General features: G+C 35.8%; 1 protein-coding gene across 1 annotated transcript in view; it reads left to right on the top strand.

The window, feature by feature from the left end:
* Window positions 1–24,018, top strand: part of hibadh.S (3-hydroxyisobutyrate dehydrogenase S homeolog) — an 83,918-nt gene extending 59,900 nt beyond the window's left edge. The window contains 4 exon segments of the mRNA NM_001091290.1: window positions 11,695–11,828; window positions 12,532–12,608; window positions 21,189–21,345; window positions 22,907–24,018. Of these exon segments, the coding sequence (NP_001084759.1) occupies window positions 11,695–11,828; window positions 12,532–12,608; window positions 21,189–21,345; window positions 22,907–23,062 (524 nt within the window). The 3' untranslated portion in view covers window positions 23,063–24,018.
* The last annotated feature ends 1,521 nt before the right edge of the window (window positions 24,019–25,539 follow it).

Below are 25,539 nucleotides of genomic sequence, written 5' to 3'. Positions count from 1 at the left end.
ATATCTTGGGGATGGTGGACATTGATATTTGATAGGGGATGTTTAATTTTAATTATTCTTTGGCTAATTCTTCTTCCTTAAATTTTTTGGGCCATGATTCTACCTGCTTTATTTTTGTCTGAGTACCAATTTTCCTTTAATATACTCTGCCATTTGTCATACTGGGAATACAGGTTTTCAGCTAATTCTTGTCTAATTAATTCTAAATTGGGGATTAACTCTTTTTCATTATCAATAAAGATAGATTTTTCAAAATTTTTGATTTCTCTAATTAATTTGTCTGTCCTTTCTTTAAATTTCTTTTTCGGAATTGCACTTTGTTTCATAAAAACACCTCTTATATAGGCCTTATGCGCATTCCATAAGGTTATTCTGGAGACATCTGCTGTATCATTTAGGGCAAAATATTCTTCTAAATTATTTTTAATAATTGAAGATGTAGTTTCTGAGTTTAGGACTATCTTATTCATTCTCCAATTGAATTTTCTTGATCAATTCTAGTGAAAGAGTGATGGATAGTGGAGTAAAAGGTATTATGTCTATTACCAGGGTGCAAACATCTCCATGTATCATACATCTCATTATTTATCAGGGTAGACTGGATGATTGCTGGGTTCCTTCTTTTCCCAGTGGTACAATCCATTAAAGGCTCAGTAACTGCATTAAAGTCTCCTGATATTATAAGAGAGCCTTTATACATTTTTGTTATTTTCTTTAATTTTTTATTTAAAAAATTGGCTTGATGGGTATTTGTAGAATATATATTGGCAAATTTAAACTCACAACAATTACCAGTCTACCATCTTCACTACTATATATTTCCAGCAAGTCAAATCCTAATGAGTCTCTGAAAGCTTGAGAAGCTTGTCCTACCTGAGACTCTCTGTTTTCCTGTCTCGCTGGCAGGGGTTTAGGAGGTTTCATAGGACTGCGATCTCTATCTTTGTCCCCTGTGTCTTCCTCCTTGTCCTCCTCACTGACTTCATAAGTGTCTGGTTTCTTTCTCCTATGATGCTGAATAGCCAGAGGAGTAAATCTGTTTCTTTGCTGTAACGGAGTGAGAAAGGGATTACCCTCCGGGCTTCCTGGGAGCTAAGTCCATCTTGTCTTTGTTGTTGTTGCTGAGAAAGACGGTCGCCATCTTGATTAATGTCTTCAAAGTATTCAGACAGTTTTCTAGGTGCAGGGGAGACTTTCTTTCCCTTAGGATTCACCCTTCTCCAGTCCATTATAATCAGTAGATGTTCCGACACACTTAGGCTCAAATAAAGGCTTCTCAGGCTGATTTAAGTTGCTTTTTCAGATGCTTTGAGCGGAAGCTATAGCTTCAAGCAGCCATTCAGTTCCGCGATCAAGCCACGCCCCGAAATAAATTATTTAAATGCAATGCCGAAGTTTTTGGTGTGCTTCCTCCCTATGGGAAATTCAGTATGAATATTGGCCTGGAAGTAGCCTGAGGAGTTGAATGCACCCAAACAAAAAGTAAGTGGTGTGCCGAAGAAAGTGTGTATTGAATTATGAAAGACATCACAAACAAGGCTTATGTGTCTTCTGTGCTACTTTGTCTTTAGCATAACACTGACTGTTTTGTGTTTATTCTCAAATGAATCATTACTGTTATGTTAGAACTGCAGACACAATACAGGTTTATCATTAGTTTTGGCTAATGCCAAAATTCTCATTCCTAGAAAACTGTATCTCATTCCTCTTGCTTTTAACATTTAATCTAATAATGATTTAATGAATGAATGAATGAATTACTATCTAAACTATGGAACTGTTTATTGCATGCCACTTGCAGTAGAGGACATTTTTAAAGAAACATGTATCTATGTACAGCCCATACTGTATGTATCTAATGTATTCCCTGTACTTGGTACCTCTCTACCAAAGAACCTCTGCTTGTAGGTGCAATAGCTGTAGACCACTGCCCATAGCGTGTACAAGAGTGGATGAAATGCATTGTAACTTCGGGCACACATTCACATATTGTGATACCCCTTTTCCCATTGAAATAGACACTGCATGAGAAAGATAATATCAAGAACCTTATATCTCATGTCTCGTGCTTTTTTTGTTACATTGCTGTCTTGGTAGATGCCCCCTGGTGTTTTGAAAAGTGTTGCTGAAGTAAACTATACCCCAGACATATACATATACTGCGGCTTCTGTATTGCCTGTAGGTAGATCAGTGTTCTGGAATGAATGTAGATTGTGCTACAACCCGGGAATTGCCTTTTTCTAAGAACTGACAATGATGCACTTAATTGGCAGTTTGATTTAACACTTAGAGCTGAGACCATAATGACATTTTCTCCTGTGGTTATTCCTTTTTTCCTTCTTTTCCTTCTAGTAATACATCAGATATGTGCTATACAGCGGTGGCTCTCATTTTATTAATGCTCTTCTGCCTAAACCAGATTTGTATATTGTACATGGCAAAAATTGATGGTACATGCCAATGCCCAAGGGCTTGAAACTTTAACTTTTACTTAGCTCCATGCTTCTCTGCATGAGCTGGTTTTGTGAAACCCAAATTCAAATATGTTTATACAGCTATGTGATCTGTTATGTGGAAACCCAGCTTTAAATTACAGGAAGGCCTTGTCCCATATACTCCACAACTAGGATAAAAGTATTCCACATTGGAGGTAAAACAATTCTATTGAGTCTTTATTAATGTTAAAATTATTTTTGTAGACTTAAGGCATGGGGATCCAAATTATAGAAAGATCCCTTATCTGGAAAACCTCAAGTCCCAAATATTCTGGAAAGTGGTCCCATGCAGATATTCTTAGTAAAGCTGGTTTTGGCAAATCCGGAAAAAAAAAAATCAGCATTCATAAAACAGGCATCATGCTCTTCATGCTTGTGGGAAAGGAGATCTGGTGATCAATCAAACATCTGATTAAGTGGGTTAGGGGAGTCACAAACTGACTTTATAGTGTGAAAGAGAAAAAGACTATACTGAAGGGCAATGGGCATCTCATTATCCCAGTGACTTTAAGGGAGTTGTGTTTGTCAGCTACTGCTGCTGCTGGAGTTAGTTTCCTTCCCCAAATTATCAATGGGAAAAATTGCAAGGTACCCCTGAGTAGTTGCAGCAAGAACCGTCATTGCCACTGAAGCATTTTACTATGTATTGAAATAAATTGGCCTGAGAGGGGCAATATTTATTCGGGATTTATATGAGAACTTTTTGCTTGGTGTGAAAAGCAGTATAGCTGCTCTTGCACATAAATATTACATTATAATATAGTTTACTGGAATTCCACAGAGCAGTAAAGTTAAATTAAACTCACTAATGGTATTTGAGAAACCTATTATCGAGAAAGCTCTGAATTATAGTAACCCCATCTTTCTTAGAGTACATTCTAAGAATTTCTTTGTGATTGGTTGCGTTTGCGCTTCACAACCAGCATCCAATCGCTAGTAGGCCTGTTTGACTCAGTTATCTCCACACACAGAAAACCCTGATTTAAATGCTGTTGAAATATTGGCATCTTTCGTTAGTGTAATTGTAGAAATCATACTTCATTTAAAGCTCTCTACCACCTCAGTGGCATTGCTACCGAGAGAAGTACCATGTGTCCCCTTCTTTACAAGGCTTTTCATCGTTTTCTTCAGTTTTCTTCCCAGTGCTTAGGGCCATATTTGCAGATAAATCCTACTCTTGCTGCATTCTGTTGCTTTTTCAGCAGAAGCTGGGCCATTGTGATATTTATCTGAATTCAAACAAGGCTAATTAAAAGAGCTGCTGACAGTTGTTGTGATCTGACTTTGACTGGAGCTTGATGGTCATTATGGGTAAATAATGAACCAGGTCTGCAAATGCAGCAGCTGCCAACGTGGGACAGAAGTACGACTATTGCTTCCAATTTAAGGATCTATCGACCGCTTCCCTGCTCCCTGCAGATCTTCTGCTGAAAACTAATGTTTTCTGCTGCTGTGTATTGAGGTTTCAGCTGTTTTCAAATACAGCTCATAATTTCCTCCTTTAAAATTTAACTTAACTCATTATTAGGTTTTCAGAATTAACAGCTATTCAGCTGATCCAATATTTGGTCCCTTTTGTTTTTGTATTAAAATTAAGTATTTTACTTTTCTGGGGGCTTATTTGTTTCATGCAAGATACATCCATATACTTGCACTACATGTAATTCCTTTTTGTGTGATATAATTGGAAATGCAGAATCTTTTGAATGTATGGTTTTTATTAACCCTTTGTGCAAACTTCCTTGGAGAATGCAAGCGGCAAATAATATATACATTTATTCTTGCTTGTAATTATATTTCTTTGCATCTTTAGTGCTGTTATTTCAATATTTCTTTGACGTTTCTCATTGAAAACGATTTAGAAATTGTGAAATACATTTTATTATCCAGGTGAGGAAGACTGGTAGAAAAATCCGATTTCAGCATTTGGTATACAGAGAGAGATTGTCTTCTGTAAGGTGGAAACTGTGCCAAGAGCAAATTATTAAGTAAAAGTGCATCACACTTATATTTTTAATGAATATTGAACCTAAGAAAAGAACTTGTGCATTTTATCATTCTAATCACCAGTTTTTTCTGCTGGGGGTTGCATTGATTTTCTGTCCTGGATATGGTCCAGGGTGTGTTAACAAGAGGTTACGTTATGGTGGTTTATATTAAACCAGATCATCCTGTTACTAAGCATGTGTGGAGTCGTTCATCTGTGTCACCAAAACCCTTGAGATCATCTGACATGGGCTTTGCAAGAGAAACTGTGATCACTTACAAATCAAACATGGCACGCTCTAAACCAATTGTGCACGGCAATCGTGGCTAGAAAAGGCAACTAATTGAACATGATAAAGTGTAAAGTTAATTAACACCCTTAAATTTGTTGATTACTTTTAGAGATTATATTGTTCCTTGAGTAGCAGCTTTCCAACCCAGCTGTCGCCTGTTTAGTGAATGTCGCTGGTAAACAATAGAGACGCCATAATACGTCGTAAATGGCCCCAGTGACAGCAGCCCCTTGTGAGACTGCATCTGTAGAAAATGATTAGAACAATTGCATTTTAAAGACTGTTCACATTACCCGCCTAGTCCCATTGGCCTTTTCTTTTGGTGAGATTCTGGTTAATACATCTCTGCTTTGTTGAGATGAAACAATGATTTACTAGTTGGGGTGTCTTAAGGTTAAAAGTAGCTTTTCATGAAGTTCTGCTGGCTATTTTCCAGAATATCAAACGTAACAAGCACCAGATTTTATTTAATGACACCTATTCGGTACTGTTTTGCTTTACACTTCACAAAAAAGGTACAATTTATTTTTGCTATCTCTGTTTAGATTTAATATATAACATTTTTTTAAAAATCTTTAATTTTCTTTACGCCAGAAAACATGTTTGTCATTGATTTTTTTTTTTTTTGGTAGTAGTGCTACGTACTTACGTATTTTATAAAGTCTTATACAATGGGTGCTATTTACATAGCAATAACACCAAGTGCACATATGGTATGTGTATTGTATAGGGATTTTACCCTCACTTTTTCCTTTTTTTACATGACAAAAACCTATCCAAATACTTCCTTTGAGGGCTGTTCTTGATGAAACCCTAGTTTGTGTCTCACTTTACTTCTGATCTTATGGGCTGGTGTGATTTTTCTTTTTTTTTTACATATGTTAAAAAAAATATGAATAGGTACAATAGGAGGATTTACTGACTGCTCTTGAGGGCCACCATATTTGTTGGCATGGGGTATAAGAAGCCTCACTTTGTATGTTTTATTCTTCACATTCTCCGTAACATTACTAAACCATACAATATAATTATTATATAGCTCCCACATATTTTATAGCATTTTCTCAGAATTTATGCATTTTTCACATCATTCAGTGCCACAGAAGATCTTACAATTTATGCACCTATCACATTAACAACCACTAGGGTTCATTTTATCAGGAGCCAATCATTCTGCCTGTATGATTTTGAAGTGTGGCAGGAAACCATACTACCCAACACATATTGGGGATGCATGCACTCTTCATTCATTTAGTGCCCAGTTTGAAATGAAATCCCAGTGCTATAAAGAAAGAATCATCATGCCTTCCAGTGGTATATTTAAGAGCTTTATGTCTGGCTATTAAAATACCCCACCCTCCACTTTAAACATATATAGCTCAAAATGAAATTGTATTAAGTTTTTCTCCGAGTGACTTTCACAGTGGAAATAAATTCTTCCCAACCCGGTACCCTAGCTTAACAATACAAACAAGAATGCATATCCTTATTTAAGAAAGAATAAATTAGCAATGTATTAAGACGGGATTCCATAGATCTGCTGCACTGATGACCTTGTTGCTTTAGGTTAAAAAAAAACTTTTTATACAGTTTCGAGATGTGACCTAGTTTTCTGTGAATTCCTATGAGGAAAGAAGTTTTCTTTATACTGACCTGGAATGTACATTATTTGCATACTGTTATTATAATACTGTATTAGAAGTGACTATTTTAAACAAAATCCATTCTTTACCAGTGTGTTGTCTTCAATAATTACCTTGCTTGTTTCTGTGCTTTCCACATGAAGTTATATATTCTTCATTAGCTGATGACCAAAGCTGAACTATAAATGTACAGTATGCTTTTGTAGTATCAGTTTAGGTTGTAGTAAAGGAAAACTAAAACCAAAGACATAGGGCAGAAATGTACATTATGTTTCTGTACCAGCCCAATGCAAACACATCCCTTTAGCAGGGAAGATCTGTGCCTCCAAAGATGCCCCTGTAGCTCTTCTTTCCTGCTGATTCACTGTACATGTGCTGTGCTGCTGTCACTTACTGAGCTTAGGGAATGACTCACAAGATACTGAATACAGTGGAACCTCAATTTTACATCCCCTGATTTTAAGTTTTCCCTCATTTTACATTGTTGTTTTGTGGTCCCACATATATATATTATGCATAATACATTTCCCTGATTTTACATTTACACCATTTTTTTCTGATCCCCCTGAAATATGTAAAATGGGGGGTTCTACTGTTTATATATTATAAATGTCACAAAATAAGGTTCAGGCTTATTAGCAAATAATTGTTGGCATATGAGAGTTCATAAACCAATTGGCAACAGAATTTAAAAATTCTCTGCTTGATGATTTGTGATGGTCCCTAAGCTTAGCTTTTCAATGGCTGTTCAGAGCACACTGAGCATGTGCATATCGCAGACACTTCTAACAAAATCCAAAATTGAAAACTCCTGTGATAGTTTTGAAGGCTTGGATCATTAGTACTATCGGGATTCTGAACCTTTAGGCTGGTTCAATATATAAAATATGGCATTTCTAGTCATATTCATTTTTCGGGTTTAATTCTTCATTAAGTATATCTAGTATAGGTCAATCTAAAAAATTCATTGATTACTCAGCAAGTCCAGTTGTTTTTAGATTGACCTATACTAGATATACCATGACCTGGATGAATGAAAATCTTCATAGTCATATCTTCATTAAGTACTTTGGTACATTTGTTACTTAAATTAATCTCTTTGTATATGTGATACTCTATTATCACTGGGCTGATAGTCTTTCATGGTCATCAATATCTGCCATAGTTATCAGTGCCAATGCCATGCCATATTTTTCCTCAGGTTTCGTTCCCTTTTATGTCGAAAATTCCTCCTAAACTAAGACAAAAAGCCTATTTGTGTCATCACCCTAACTAATTTATATAAAACCATATAAAAAAAGTACCGATGGGGGATCTGTTCTCTGGAAAGCAGTTATTCAAAAACTCATATGTACTCCTACCCATGGTGTATTATAAACACTTTTTTATTCTGTGTATAAATGTTCCAGGACATGATATGCAGTATCTAGTAGTCGTAAGTCTAAAGCAACTGAACTTTGAGTTCTATTGAAAATGTTTCACCTCCAGACCAATCGGCTTTTACATGTTTTCCTGCTGTGCTCCCATGATAACAGATTGTACTTTATTGTAACTGATGTTGACTAATCCAGCGTAAATCAGTGCAAAAAGAAAACTATTGTACTGGGTTTTTAATATTGAAAAAAAATTAAGATATTATTCTTGGTGTTGCAGATTTCCCCGTCTACAAAACCTTTCAAGTTCTAAGCTTTCCAAATACACCTCCCCTACTTGTGCATTGTACTATGTAACATGTATGCCCAAAATTTTAAGAAGAACAAAAGTTCCATCTTTTTTGTAATTCCTATTTCAATTTCATATGTAAAAGAAAATGTAAGAAATATCCTAATGGGATTTACGCAGGAAAACATGTTTATGGTGTTTTTTTTTTTAAGTAGTGCAATATACTTTGTAAAGTCCTATAGAGCGGATGCTATTTACATAGCAATAACACCATGTGCACATATGGTATGTGTAATTAATAGGCAATTTATCCTCACGTTAGCCCTTTTTCCATGACAAAAACCCGAGCAGGCATTTCCTTTGAAGGCGGTTCTCTATGAAATCCTTGTTTGTGTCTCACTTTACTTTTAGCCTTACGATCTGGTCTGATTCTGTTTCTTTACACGTATTAAATAATGGGGGCAATGAAAAGAATTACTGAATACAACCAATATGCTTTCCATTAGGCTAATCTTGGGAACATTTTGCCAATCGTCCATGTGGCTTCTTCAGTGTTTGCTTGCTTATAAGATAATACTGTATATAAACAAATCTATCATAAAGCCATACAAATGTCAAACAACTGAACTAGGTTAATAATGTTTAAATAACATTTAGTGTTGTGTGAGGCATAGATATATATTTTAATCTATGTTGTGCTCATTTTTCATTTCCATTCCTTCATTCTGAATAATTATTATGATGTACTAAATCATAGCTTTTCGTAAAGGTATACACAGACAATGTATAACAATGTACAACATAATAGATGCAACGAATACAATATCTACATCACAAATTTAAAAGGAAATGGGCACCCCAGGCAAAGACTTTATTTTTCTAGCACAATTGCCACACCATTAAAGCAGTGGGTATTAGCCAGAGGTCAACCATTTGTTAAAGGGACCCTACCCATGTAGCCCATGAGTAAGGGGATTGTGCATATAATGGAGCATGATCCTTTGCAAGATCAATAATTCTGTGTCTTGGATACTATTGATTATACACTTGCAAAGGATAGACAGCTTAAGTCCATGAAAAAGGTAATACTTCGATTCCCGAGGACATTGCTCTGTATCACCTCTATTTTCAGTCAAACAGGCTGACTTCAATCTGATAGCATCACACAACTGACTTCAAGGCTACGCCCCTTTATGTGAACCCTCAAGGGTTGACTTTAGTGGTTTGGTTAGAAGCAGGTGAAGAGTCTGGGCCTTACTTGTTGTATGAGAGTTTTACTTCTATAGGCACACACTATCACTCTGAGTTTGTGCTGCCAAAATGATCAGTCAGATCTATTCATTAATGTTTGTTATACTTCTATAGGTCCTAGGTCCTGAGGATCAGCACTTGGGAAGGTTTTGGCCCGCCTAAGAATAATGGAAGGCAAGACTTTAAGTCATGGCAAGACTTAAATTGGCAGCTTCCTTCGTATTACCTTTTTAGAAGCTAGTGGAAAATAGATGGCCTGAGTTGCTCTGTGGAAGGCAGTTCTAAAACATAACTAATAAGTGAGCTTTGGCAAACATACTTCTGCTTAAAATACATCTTTAATTAAGATTTTTGATGCATTGCATTATCAGAACACTAACCTGTTATTCTTAGGTGATGGGAGATCAAAAGTATGCATTTTCTGGCTCAATTTATCGAAAAAGATTTGTTTTTGTTTTTTAATTCAGCAGTATTTTTGCCTCAGTATTTTTTTTGTTTCCAACATAAGTGTTTAAACAACTGAGACAGTGCAGCTGCCAAAGGATTAACCAGCTGAGAACCATTGTCAGCATTAATTCTGGTCTAATAAATGACTCTCTGTAGCTATTTAGCAGCCTGTAAAACAGATAAAAGCCATTGACCTATGATGGATAATACTGGATTTTGTTTGTAAAATGTGGCTTGAATTGTCATCTTAATTGGCTTTAGGTCATAACACGTGATTGCTTGAATTCATTATGGTGCAATGTAAAGACAGCAGAAGGATCAGTAAAGTATCAATAAGACAAATTAACAGTGTTTTTATGTAGTGAAGCAGCTTATAGAGGCCTGACTAGAAACAAAGGGGCAAAGTACCACAAATACAGTAGAGGGTATTATAGACAAAATGAATATTTTTTCACATGCACAAACAAATGATGTTAGGAATAGTATTTGCATCTAGAGCATTGTAAATGTTTCTTCACTGTAAGGTTGGAATAGTTGATTTTCGCTCCCAGATAATATCTTGGCAGATTGCATTCAAAGGAGAATTCAACCTGCAATGACAAAATAAATCCTCCCCCTGCCCTGTGTAGACATCCTCCCCCCCCCAGCCTACCTGCCCCCCTCCGGGCAGATTTTGGCCTCAGAGTTCACGGCAGCCATCTTCTTTCTTCGGTCTTTTTTGGAAATTTTCATGACTTTCGGTGCATGCACCAAAAATGCCGTCAAGACATGAAGATTAGCAGAGAAGAAGAAGATGGCTGGCGTGAACTCCGAGGCCAGAATCTGCATGGAGGGGTGAGTAAAAAATTTGGGGAAATTGCCCGGGGGAGGCAGGTAGGCTGGGGGGAGGGGAGGAGGGGTAGGTGGAAGGGTTATTTTTATTACAGGTGAAATTCTCCTTTAAGCCTTTAAGGACTGTGGTGGAAAGATTTGGGATGTTATGGCCCCACTGCTTTGGCAATTGCCTGGATGCGATCATGCAAGGGTTTGACAAGCAGTTATCAATTAGAAGAGAAGACTGCCGCATATCCAAGTGTATGACAAGACATTGCATGGGCTCCTTTAGTCCACAGATGTGAATGATGGCGTAACGGCAACAAAACACCCAAAATTTACCCATGTGCCATGTAGTATCCATTTGGTTGATATTGGTTTCTTGTTAATTCTACAGCAATTACAGAAGATCTATGGCCTATTGCAGATGTAGAAAGAGAGAGAGAAAATTTGCCAGCGCTCGATTTGCCTTTAAAAAATAATTACAAAAAATGAGGTGATAGTACCACACTTTGGCCAAAATATGTAAGCCCACGTGCCACGTCAAGGCCTCTCATTGTACGTGAGTCCTACACTCTTTGTGAGCATTATAAGTTTGTAGTGCATTTAAAATCAAGTCCCCCAGTAAGACCATTGTGCACTTACCCTTAGCTCTGGAGCTCTAGTGAGAAAGGTCAAAGTGTGGTACTAACACCTCATTTTTTGTAATTATTTTTTAAAGGCAAATCGAGCGCTGGCAAATTTTCTCTTTGTGTACAAATATTGGCTTTTTATCGTTTTCGGCAGCTGGTCAACTCCAGAATGTGGGTTAGTCCGAGTGCTGGAACAATGTTGTCTACGGCAGCTGGTCAACGCCACAGCGTGAGTTAGACCGATCGCTGACGATTTCTTTCTGTGTTCTATTGCAGATGTAGCCTCCATACTTGAATGAGTACCTGCTTGTGTTCATAAATAAAATATTTTGCTGTTTACTCTTGAAAACTATAGTACCTATGTTTCTGAAACAATCAGTTAAAGTAGCAAGAGAAACTTAAAGGGTTTGTTCAACTTTAAATTGCTGTTTTAAAGTTCTGTTTATCCACTGTGTCTTCTCTTCTTCATAGGTGTTGGAGCTGCTCGATCTGGAAATCTCACATTTATGGTTGGTGGAGTGGAGCAAGAATTTGATGCTGCAAAAGAGCTTTTGTCTTGCATGGGAGCCAATGTGGTTTACTGTGGAGCAGTTGGTACAGGACAGGTATGTTTGTTCTGTTTCATTCTGTTGTACAAATAGTCATTAGCTGTGCACCAACAAGCACTCTATCTCTGTATCAGAATAAAATCCTTGCAAGGTATGACATTTTGATATCTAAAAGTCAGAATTTGTATTTTTGTTATCATGTGACATATGAAATCAAATGAGGCTTGCCAAAACTTAAAAAATATATACATACATCTATTATTATTTTGGAGCCACAATAGTTTCATACGGTACATTTACTTAAGTGCAATTCTACTGTATATCTTTCAAGTTATGTAGTCCCTATTACTAATAGCATATTATATCAGGTTCTAGCTTTTATCGAGAGAAAGAGTAATGTTGTGCTTAAAGGACTCTGTCCTTATTTATTACACTCTGTAGTTGCTTCTGATACATATATTTTGGTTTTAGACCCCGTTCTTCTGTATCTGTGTCATGTGATTTAATGTGCCCAGCCTCTAGCACTTTCAAGAGAAGTTGGAGTGGAGCAGGTTTCAGTTCTCTTTCAAATCAGTTTCAGATATTTACTAAATAGTTGATATGCTCATTGGGGAAGAAATATCACAATATATATTTTTCAATATTTAAAGAACATTGCTTTCAGCTTCAACAGTTGGGCATTTAGTATTTTTATTGCAACATTAGCAAACAAAACTATGTCTGCATGTGTGATATATTTTGGAATTTCAACTTTTTTTAGGCTGCCAAAATTTGTAACAATATGCTATTAGCCATTAGCATGATTGGGACATCGGAGACTATGAATCTTGGAATCCGGTATGTGAATATCCATTTGCTTTTATTATTTTAAATAGGAAGATATTATCTGACTGATACAAGTTTGAGATCTTGTTTCATTTTAACCAACTGGTACATTTATGCCTTTACAAACTGAAGTATCTTGGTAGCTTATATATTTAAAGATATCCCACCCCAAAGAACCTGGATCAAATTAGGAACGTCATAAAGAGTTCAAACTAGGTTGTACCAATAATAATGGACATGCATTTCAGTTGTCAAAGCTGTTTGTAAAATGATTGTGTTAAAAGTATGGTCTTCAAAGAAATAACCTTTTTTTCATGTCGCTGTTGTTACATTCCTGCTTATTACCATGCACAAAAATATAACCCTGTTGATTTGATATGGCTAATTAACTTTGTCTACTTTAAAATTTGACTAGGAATGTTGCCTTGTTTGCATAATTGCTAGTTTGTTTTATTGTTTCACCCCATTCCTTTTCCCCATGTTTTAGTGCGTTCAAGCATGTCCCAAGTCAAAGGGAGCCAAACGAGGAAATTGGTGCTTTTTTTCAACTAAATCTTCAGTTTTCAATAGAGAAATAAGATTCATGTGATATTTTATTTAAAATTCATTTATAATGGAGCATTTTATAGAAGTGGTCTTTAAAATATGTTTCATCTGCTGAAAAGAATGCAAATGGCCTTATATATGATAATCTATAAATGTGTGTATTGATAGAGCACACTTGGTGCAGGGGGGGTGTGAACACCTGCTGCCTCAAGTCGCTCCTCTTGCCCCGGCCCCTGAGCTCCGTTTCTGGGTCCTGTAGACTCTGCTTTCTTCGTGCACGTCAAGTGACATCATCGCAGTTGGCGGGAAATTTAAATTTTTAAGAACATTTAAAGATGCAAATGCCTTGTTCACATTGTAAATTGTAAAGGTCTATTCCTATAATTCCTGGGTGCTCTTTCTAGTCTGATTTGTGTTCCGGAATACTTGCCTGTTCCCGACCTTGCCGTTCTGCCTCCTGTACTGACCTCAGCTTGCATTGACTATTCCTTGGATTTTGATTTTGTATCTCGATTCTGTTTGGTTGACCCTGGCCTGTGACACTGACTTTACTTCTGTTATCTGAAATGGTACCACATTGCCCATCTGGTATTGACCCTGCCTGTTCACGCCTCGCTGACTGCTCCCACGTCCTATCCGCTTACGTTCGGTTCCTGTGCTTGCCAAGAACTCTTAACCTGGTTCTCCCACAATAAGACCTGGCAGTATCTGCGTAGAGGAGGGCTCCACCTGAAGCAAAAGGTGGCTGTTATAGGCAGAAGAGTGGGCAGTAACCGGAACCTTGGGATTCTGGGTTTGGGAAACCTTATGTTACAACACTTTTACAAAAAAATATTAGTGCAAGGAAGCCTTGTTTATTTTATTGTGGATCATAAACTATAAGAGCATATATTTGTATGTCCTTATTTTGCATATGAGTAAGAGCTCTTATTCACTGTAGCTCAGCAAACATCTATATCTACTGCACCCAAAGTGGCCATTGATAGATTGCACCTTTGTTTTGCATTTATTTCTGTAAAGAAAATCATTATCGCGGAATTCTGTCTTGAACATTAATGTTTGAAATCGGTGTGAATGTTTAATACCCACATTTTGCACTGAAAAAAAAGCCTAGGTGAAACATGGGTTTGAGAAATATTTTTTTTTATGTCCCTCTAACTAAAGCGTGGTCTTAGGCTTGTGTGTTTATGTTTGTGTCTTACTATAAATATCTATTTGGTCAATTTAAAATGTAATGTTTTGTTGACCTTTCCACTGTTTATGCTTTGCTTTTTAATGAAAAGATATATTTTAATTTAGGATTTTACACATTTTATTGTCCTGTAATGCATTGGTACCCTGGTAATTACCACATCAAAATTGAGCTGTTTTATTGAAGTGTGTCCTTGCCTTAGATGTTAAACTATGTTGACCTATTATGCTGTCAAACAGTAATTGAGATAAAATAGAAATTTGCTTTGCACCAGTGATAATTGGTTTATCAATTTTCTATGCTATTTACATTTTAAAACAGAGAGTTGCTTCTGCAGTGGAAAAAATCTAAAAATGTACAAAAAAACCAAGAATTAATATTTATAGTCTGTTTGGCCCCTGAAACCAATGTTGCTTTGATTTTCTAATTGCATTGCATTTTATGGCTGCAGAAGTGTCCTGACTACATGTGTTGGTACATGTGGTATTGTGGGTAATGACTTTCATATTAGAATACTAGGATCCAAGGTTAAACAGGCTTTGCAGAGAGGGGTGAAGCACATTGCATATACAAGTAAACGTTCATCATCACAATCTGATTACCTATATTATATGTCAAATGAAAAGATACTATAATTTTTTGCCCAAACTTTTACAGTGTTTTTAATAAGTTTTGAAAGTCAGAAGCCGTAGTAGAAAGTACTAGTTAAGGGAAGATTGTAGGATATCTTATCCGATGGTAGCTTTTGTATCAGCAGGCGACACCCAACATAACCCTGGTGCTTTAACAACTGTTAGCCAATGTTGAGCTAACCGTGTCAAGAATGCCTACTGCCTTAATAATAAATATTTTGGAGAACAAGCATAACACAATTGTCCCCACAAACATTTTATTGTGGCTTTGGATCCCCTGACATGGAATTTTTTACATGTTTAACAGTTTAAGGGGTATATTTATGAAAGAGTGAAGATAGAGATTATCTCAGTCCGCTAGAGTGAAATATCGCCTCTCTCCATTAATTTCTATAGGATTTTTAAAGGCGTATGTATCAAAGGGTGAAAGTGAAAGTTCACCATTTGATAAATGCGCCTTTAGAAATGAATGGAGAGAAGCGGTATTTCACTCTAGTGGACTGTGGCGATCTCTAACTTCACTCTTTGATAAATATACCCCTTAGTCTTTCAGGTCAGCAGCTTCAATGGTTGGTACTAAATGGATCTTGAAGATGAAAGCCTCACCATTATACTAGAGTGTGGCGTGTCACAAGCAACACAGTATTCACCAACACATAACTTCAGTCATAAAAATGTCGCAGTACTCCCATTATATATCGTTAAAACTGCCATGATAATGCTGTTTGGTGGACAATCAAAAGTACCAAAATAGGGTTTGACCTAGGATAGATGTATTAAATATCTGTGGATACTCATTTTTCTGGTTCTATTGCAGGAAGAGATTCAATGGAATCTGTTACAGAGCAGGAAATCCTATATCCTCTATTGGGGGATTGAGCAGGGGTCCATAAGAATCTATCTCTATCAGCCAACAGTTCTACCCTTCTGGTCTGTCACCATCTATCACTCAGTTCTAATATAAAAATAGAAAATACCATGGTGGCTGTTGTGGACCTTGCCTAGACGTTATGGGATCAGTCTTTGATGTGAGATCTCATGTTGTGGCCCTGGCAAGTCATTTCATTTCCTAGTGTGTGTAAATGATGACGGCTCAAGTAGATGTGTCGAAACAGTGATCTAATACATTTAAGTTTTTCACTTTTTTGTACCAAGTCCTGTCTAGTGCGGTCTGTTTATTGATGGAAATATGATTGGCATTTGAACCTTCACACAGGCATTGATGGTGAATCTGAGAACACCAACATACATACACACATATACATACACACATATACATACACATATATACATACACATATATACATACATATATATATACATAGACATATGTGTATATATATATATATATTTATTTATATATAAATACATACATACACACACACAGCAGTGGTCAACACAAGCTAAATTAATATATTTACAAAATATGTTTTTTAATTTATTTAATGAAAAAGCAAAATACTTTTTTAGTATTTGTTAATTATGTAGCACCAACAAATTATGTGGCACTGATCAGAGATTATACATCATTCACATCAGTCCCTGCCCCAGTGGAATTTACAATCTTTTTCCTGTCACATTGACATTAGTGTCAATTTTATCAGGAACTAATTAATCTGCCTGTATGTTTTTGGAGTGTTGGATGTACTGGAGTACCTTGAGAAAAGACAGACATACAGTATATGGCTGAATCATAGTTTTGTTTTTAAACTTGCCCTCTCCGCCACCAGCATACTTACTAAATGGTGAAAGCTACGTCATCAAAAATTGAAATTCATCCTGACCTTGCTAATTTGCTAAAAGCAGTGTACTACAAGCTTTGGCGATTTAACTTTGGCGAAAGTTCACATAGTTTTACAATGTGACATTTCTCCGACAAGAGAAATTCTTCAAGTTCAGGCTGGCAAACTACCAATAAATGACAAAACCTATCATTTTTTACTAATCTCCAATGGTAGTATCCCACATACTTGTTCTCTATGGTATAAATTGTGTAGTGAATTCCACTGCTGAAATTTCCTTTCAAAAGTAATTCTGCCACATTACTCTCGCAACATAATTCTTATGGTTTTTATTAAATATATCTAGTGAGAATTATGCATGACATCTTGAGGTAAACATTGTCAGTTTATTAAATACGCCCCTTAGTTTGAACAAGGGATCAACCAACAATTTATGATAATTCTTCTTCCTTTTAATCCTTCTCCCTTTTCTCCAGAGTGCAAGTAGAATTTAGCAAAATAGCATCTTTTTCCTACAGAGGCTCTAATTCTAAAGAATTAAATATAAAAAAAAAAGCAATTTTTCGTCTGCATTGTTATACATTGTTTACCCCAATTAACACTAGAAAGGTTACATTAGGATATATAAATATATATTTTTTTCTTTTTTAATTGTTTTTTTTTAATGGAAGAACACGCGTCTGCACAAGCCCCAAATATTGTTTAGGGAAATAGGTTAACCTTAAATCTTAACCCATTCAAACTTACTTGCACACATGCTATGTGCTTTCAGCAGATATTATTGCTTTTTGATACTGCACGAGTGTACAACTTTATCCTACTTAATTTTTTTTCTTTGAGTCATATTACATTGATTTTAAAATATGTGATCATAATAGACATCATCTGGTTTTACCTAATTCAGAGACAAATTAAGGAATATAGCAGCATGTGACGTAATGAAATTACTATGGGAATTGCTTACTCTTACTTTGAGAGACAGTGACGATAATTGTACAGTTTCTCTGAATCTTCAGAAAAGGTGTTTAAAACCCAATTCAGTATTGCCTTTTTTTAGTTTTCTTTTTTTCTAGTCTCTGTTTGCTTCTAATAATATGACAACAGATTCAATGCCTTATTTCAAATTTTGTAGCAATAATAACTTATTTTTGTGTTTTTTTTATCATGGAAAATGTTCCCAATTGTAAACACATGCGCTCCCACAGCCCCACCATTGGCAGGTTATTATGGGGACTGACAGACTGTCATCATTTTGATAGCTTGAACAGTATATCTCTTGAGCAGCAATGGAGCTCATATGCAGAAAGTATCATATGTTCCCAGCCAATTTACAGCGAAACAGCAATAACATTTTATCATGGTTGAGAGCCCAGTAGCTGCTTCCTATTAAACTTGCCCTTTCAGATACCTGTCTCGGATTAATTTGTTGATTTCAAATGGAAACTCAGTCTTCTCCAATGAAGCATGACTTTCTAGAAAAGACTCTCACTGAATGACAATTATATTCTAGCTTGTTGTAGACCATTACATGCTTTGGTCTTAGTGGAAGACAGAGGACTTCAGTAACTGATTTTAATACCATGTCTAATTTTCCCTGTCAGTTATATGGAAGCCAGTGGAAGAATCTGCAAGAAGATGAAATGCAAAATGCCTTTTGCTTCTTCTTAATGATACACTTGCTGTAGGAAAAGGCTTAACTCGTAATAGGATATGTGAGTGCAGTAAGCTTTCTTGGAGATATACTGTATGCCACTTTGAAGTGTAGTTGTTTTAACTGACAATTTGCTTTGTTTATTTAATATATTCATTACCTGGGTTTTTTTTTGCAAAATGTTCAGTAGCTAATTAATTAGTAAAACACAATTTTGAAGGTTTTAGGCATTGTATCTGTCAGCATTAGCAGCTGAATCTTCTTATGAAATTTCTTTGCTATTTATTGTTGTGCAGAGATGTTTCCTCCACTTTTAGGCAATAAGGAATTCAAACATAATCTGATATTTTCTGATATTCAAAGTAAATTGGAAGCAAGTAATGGGGAGCGGGCACTATCTAGTTATTTTAAAGGTATTAAAATGGCCTCATCATGTAGAAGTTAATTGAATACTTCATGAATGTGTTCTGACTCTCTGCCACTAGTGATCTGTACATACTTCAGTGCTCCTTTTTGTTATACCTTCCTTCCCCCCCCCCAGCAATTTTCATCTCATATCCTTTATTTTCTTTCTTCGTCTTCTATATTTATAAATTAATATTTAAATTGAACATAGTGCTAATATGCTTTCAGATTGCAACCCAATCCAATAGTTTGTGACCCTTGCATTGCATTGTTTGCCTGACATTATTGCTATAGTTCTCAGGGCTGTCCAACTGGAGGCTCACAGATCAAATGTAGCCCTCTAAAGGATTTTGATGGTTTTTAGTCTGCTGAAAGGGTAGACTTCATTGTATGACATAATTTTGATTTTATCCGGCCCATGAACATACTATATGAGAAAACTACATGTAATAAGTTGGACAGCACTGTATTGTATCTTTAAAAAAAAAAATGTGTAGATATACAGAAGCAGAGCCGAAACGTTGATAATAAATTTTTGATATTCTTTAAATATCTAAAGTCCTGGTTGGTGCGGTTCTTTGAGTTCGGCTATGAATATGGTTTGTTGAACCAGCACACAGGCATGGGAGTCTTTTCGCTATGTGCACCAGTAACAAGTTATATATATATATATATATATATATATATATATATATATATATATATATATATATATATATAGTGAATAAAGTATATATATATAGTGAATAAAGTATATATATATATATATATAGTGAATAAAGTACCTGTTTTTATATTTTTTATACAGGTCATGGAACTCCGAGGTAACTTCTAATATCCAAATATTTTGCAACTGGGGGTACTTTATTATAATACACACGTTTTAGGGAGTCATATGACATCAGAACTCACCGTTTATAACTGATGACATCAGAACTCACTGTTTATTAGGATACAATTCACAAGATATTCATGGCTTTTGTGTATTGTTGTTAATTATAAGGAAATTATAACTCCCCTTCCAAGTTTTCATAAAAACAGCCTTTGGCATGACTTTATATGGAAATCCTCAGTATCTTTATGTTTTACAAAAGGGGTATTAGCAATAATTAGTGATGCGCAAAACACACTGAATTCAATGCACATTTTTCTCTGCAATTTTTTCAGTGCAGAATACAGCGAAGTCTATATGCGTGTTTTGTGGCGACTTTTTGCATGAAATACATTGGGGTCACTAGGCGTTTTGTTGCTGTGTTTTTCATGGCAAATTTTACCATGGTTTTGTGAAAATATTTGATGTAACAAATGCGAAAATTTTCTCTCAAATCCATGCCTGGTAAAATATTGCGCTCATTACTAGAAAAAACATTTCCTAAATAAAGATTTAATTGTGTTATTCAAATAATATACAGTCAAGATTATTTGAACTGCAAAATTTGACATGCAGTGTAGGCCCTTCAAGAGCACATCAGCTTTGGCCTTTTCAACACATCTCCATGGCAATTTTTTTTAAGAAATGTAAAATGTTGACCACAAATGATTATGTGAAAGTGTAGTTCTTCTACAGTCTCAATAATGAATTTCACTTTATATCATAAACCTGGTGATAGAACAAATGATGTTTCTGCTTGGGCAAGCTTTGTTTTATGAGGATCAGCAACCTTATCAGCAGTTGACCCAGAACCACACTGCATGTCTTAGAATAGAGAAAGAACATATGTCACATCTCCATGTAGGGTGTCTCGTCCACACACGCAATTTTTAATGAAGATTTAATAGGGGAGAAATTTGTGCCATTTTTATATCAGAGGTTTATTTGGTAGTTATTTTGTGCTGTGTTTAACATTGCAGCTTGATCCTCTCTCAACTCCAAAGGAACACAATGCATGGTTAAGCAGCACATCCCTACAGGAATATTTTATATAAGCACTTCTGCCTGTAAAATGAAACATGGAATAATCTTGTTTATTTATGAGTATGTGTATTTGATGTTTCTTCCTAATTAGAAGGGCTAACCTCAAACTACAATTATAAGCTCTTGTGAGCAGGGCCCTTCTTTTCCAGTTACCTCATTCTGTAAGTCTTGTTAATTTATAGTTTATACCCCTGTTTGTTAGAATAATATGTTTCAGTATGCATGTTTTGTATGGAAAATCTAGTGTTTAATAGACTATACCAAATAGGTTAGCTAATAGAATTCCTTCCATTCAAAAGCAGTTAATTGTGTAACATCTGTGCTAAACATGGCCATTGTGGTTGTAAACAAGGAGGCATAATAACACAAATGCTAGATTTATGTGTTTTAATTTATATTAGACACATAATAAAAGAATGAAAAATGGCACTGCTTTTCAAATGTGTAAAACAAGCCATCCATGTCTCGATGTTCTGTGACATTAATATGCTTTCCTTGACCCTTCATAGATTAGGGCTTGACCCAAAGCTGTTGGCCAAAATCCTAAACATGAGCTCCGGTCGGTGTTGGTCAAGTGATACCTATAACCCTGTTCCAGGAGTGATGGAGGGAGTACCCTCTGCAAATAACTACCAGGGTGGATTTGGGACAACTCTTATGGCAAAGGTACTGATTATATATTGTACTGCTTTGTAAGGGGCAGGTGATTTTAATGATTTGGGGCAATTTAGAAGGTCACTTATTAATTGCAGTAGTCGCTTTATTTTTAGTCCTATTTTACTGCAAAGAAAGAATCTCAATTTCTTTAGCATTGTGACCTTTTAAGTTTTCCCTATTGCTTCTTAAAAATCAATAAGCAAACATTCCTTACATAAATTAACTTCAAATGCTCTCACTTAAAGATTAATACAGCTTTCTAAAAGAAACAAAGCGGTGCATGCTCAACAATGTATCGTAAGTCCAATTACTGTGTAACATTTAATTACGGTGTTTTTGAAATATGCAGAACAGCAATAAACTTGCTGGAGAAATGGCATCCCACGCTTTACCCTCAGCATTGTGTTAAAGTTGGGATTAATTGAAAAGTGTATTGTAAAGAAGTAAGAATAAGATGCAATCATGCAGAATTCATGTATAATCTTTACAAAGACTGTTTTAGGTCATTTCTTTTTTTCGTATGTAATCTATTTTTCATGAACAAAGATGGGAACCCTGTTGCTAAATATGCGTCAAGTCTTTGTTATGTTGCTTTATTTTGGGGAGTTCACACTGTCTGTATGACCTCTCAGTGTTTAAAACTATCTACCTGTGTCTCTTGTTGATTTAAAAAGTTTTTGCTTGGCCAGCACTTTTACCCTTCTGTGCCTAGTGAAAGGAATGCCTCTTTACCAGCCACCTGCCAAGATAATCTTTAACATCTCATCTTTGCTCCAACTTCCCTTAACTTCCAAAGGAAATAACAAACAGCAACCTGACGTCCAGAGCTCATTGAGGGGATTGGGTACTGCATATATAGCCTGCTCTCGCTCCAGAAATGCAGTAATTTGCCAAAACTAAGTGTCGACCCCAAGCTATTGGGTCCTAGACATGACTATTCTGCATTTGTTAGGAAATTTAATTTTCAGTGTCAAAGTCTTGCTTTAATTGCGCCAATCATAAGAAAAATTGAATGTTGTAAGGTCATGTAATAAAAGGCTCAAATTTTATCCAGGTCAGGAAAACCATAAAACATCATCATATAAATGGTCACAACACCTTTTTCTTCCTTCCCTTACGTATTTCCAAATGAATGCATTTTCTAGTTTCCTTTTAGCCTTGAATAAGTTGCCCTCTCACATGTAACACATGCATCACATGCATACACACACCACATATGTTGGTTTAATCAGGTACAAACTGACCTGCCCCTGTGTTATTGAGTAAGAGATGAAATCAGAATATACTTACAGGTGCTGCTGTGACTGAAATTAAATTCAGGATATCAGTGCTGCAACCAATGTGCCACAGTGGTGCTATTTTATGCAATTTTAATGTAGGTAGGTTAACCTGTTCAGATAAAATAGCATGCAAGCCTATACTATCTATGGTGCATTTATAAAACCTCAGAGAGTAGTGGCCTTTTTGCATGCATTGTAAAACATTGTTTGTTGATTTGAAGAAGTGAGGAAGTTTCATATAAAACATCATTTGTGTTTTCAGAATGAATAACTGATCTGTTTATTTGCAGGACTTGGGGCTGGCTCAGGACTCTGCGACCAACACCAAAAGTCCAACCCCACTGGGATCTCTTGCCCATCAGATCTACAGAGTCATGTGCGCTAAGGGCTATGCACAGAAAGATTTCTCCTCCGTCTTCCAGTTTTTACGTGAGGAAGAGAACTAGTGAACAGTCATAGATGGAAAATTAGATTTGAAACACTATTTTTGAACATCCCATAGAGTTTTACTGTATAACCAATGACATGAACTGTAATCACGGACCTTTCTTTCCCCCCCCCCCAACTTTAGAGGCAAACTATAATGTTGGAATAAAAATGTCACAAATTGTAAACAAGGATTTGTTTAGCGTAAATCTTGTATATATCCTGCATATGTACAGTACTCCGTATGCTGGCATCGATATATGTTGCAGTCTAGAGCTGTACGTCTCTGTTGGCAATTTACATCTATATACATTCCACGCTCTTCTTAACCTTTAAAACCTACAGGCCACGCCACCCTACTAGTATTTTTAATTCTGACAAATGCAGAAGGCCTGAGAGAAAGGCAAGTATGGGCTGGCACTTATTTGGGTGGTAGTAAAATCCTTCAGCAGTGATATGCAGGATACTTAAATAAAGACTTTGCAGCTTTACCTGTCCTTTTTTATACCTCAAGTGTAAAATATTCCTATAACTTTAGTTTCCCTTTATTAAACATGTACATTGTAAAGTGTAATGACCTACTTCACATTTAATCTGTAGTAATATAACATTTAACACTGTTTTACAGGAGTTTTATTCAGGCTAACTATTTGTCATAAAACACTTTTGTTAAACCGAATGAAAATAGTAGGTAAATCTTCACAATTAACAGAGCGGCAAGTGAATTCTGTTCATGTATATTTTAATACTTATACACTAATATAAAAATCAGCTTTTACATTGACACAAAGATTCTGTCTTTAAATGCACCCAAGTGGGCAGCCCTGATAGTGTTTTCAAATGTATAGGTCAGATTAGAGGGTGATGAATTCTAAAATTTGGTGGCCATGTACTCCTACTGGATGTGTTTTATAACCAAACGAAAATGTGATCTGTAGAGAATGTGATATGTAGAACAATAAATAAGTATTAGCTATATATTTGTTTTTATTTGTGAATTTCATCCTTGCTTGGAGCCTTTTAAGAAGAAAAAAAATTGAATCTTGAAGCTTATTTCAGCCCAGATTTAGTCAATGTAGTCCGTATACGTACTTTATGGCATTTTTTATGTTTTCCACTGCACGGCACGATTTAACAGACTCCTTTCTTTTCTGAACTGCTAACTGCAAGTTAGAACCAACAAACATCTGCCTTTGGCGGTTCAATTCAGTGGGTATTGTCACTTTGGTATAGAAGTGGGACTGTAGATTCATAGAACACACAAATAAAAGCCACCACACGGATATTGGTTCAGACCTAATTTTTGCTATTGCAGAATAGTAAACTTTGTTCTTTTAATGTTCTTTTGTTGTCCATACATATTGAAAATGAGAACCTGATGTCTATGTGTAATGTGTATGGGGAATGCTTGGGGAGGAAGGTGGCATAAACTTCTTAAGCCATATGCAGAAAGATCAAAGCAGTGTGACATTTAAATACAACACATTTAGAAGTTTGGGAAAGGGTTTTCCAAAACATAAACAGATTGCTGATCAGACTGTCCAGTTTGAAAATCTCACTATTCCACAACTATTGGATCATTGTTTTATATTCAGTAGCCAACTGCACAGCATGGAGTCCTTCTGTAATCAGGTTGCTAAATGTTTAGGAGTGTGCAGTTTAATCTATTACATGTAGGGCCAAGTTGGCCACAGGTCTAGTTGTTTGATCATCATCTTAAATGACTGTATCACCAGCTTATGTATGGGAATGTATACTTGGCTTTTTCTACACCTTTGAATGGCTGCAATGATTTTGTAGCCATCTATTTGCAGTATGGAAACTAGGTACTATTAGAAAATGTTAGAAATTACAGAAGGCATCATGTGATCTGTAACACTCAAGGCAACATTAATAAAGATATATTTTATATATTTTATATATTAGACATTGTAAGATTTAAAAATCTGATTGCAAATGCTACCTTTTGTTTTTGCAGCATCATCAATTTTCAGATGTACTTCCAAGGCAAGGTAAATAGCACCTCCACCAAATGTATAAATGCAGAGGAATATTCTGCAGAGCCAGTATACTGTCTGCATAAAGACAAGAAAGGATAGATGAACCATAATTATAAATAAGGTATATTTTTGCCTATAATTATATACACAGCAGGAAAACTTATCATCAAGCTGAATTCTAATAATTAGTTTTTCCAAACTATACATCCATACTTGAATAAAATGATTTGTTACCTATGCACCCAGTTCCCAGAATCTAATGATTTGTGAAGATATTAGGAAATAAAATTAGTGGAATCCTGATTTTCTTACATGATCATATTGTTCCAAAGAAGAATAGGGAGCTCTAGAGATTCTTAAAATAAAAACTTATAATAAGCCAGCAAATAGAGCCTACAGTCAAGAGAAAAACTGCTTCCTATATTTACCAGACAATGAAGAATACACTACAAGGATTCTGCATTATTCTGCAGAGAGAAACGTTACAATTGTCTTGT

Source organism: Xenopus laevis, chromosome 6S (assembly GCF_017654675.1).
Source record: "Xenopus laevis strain J_2021 chromosome 6S, Xenopus_laevis_v10.1, whole genome shotgun sequence".
Lineage (NCBI taxonomy): Eukaryota > Metazoa > Chordata > Amphibia > Anura > Pipidae > Xenopus > Xenopus laevis.
The sequence above is the reverse complement of the archived record's forward strand: the minus strand, read 5'-3'. Positions and strand labels throughout refer to the sequence as shown.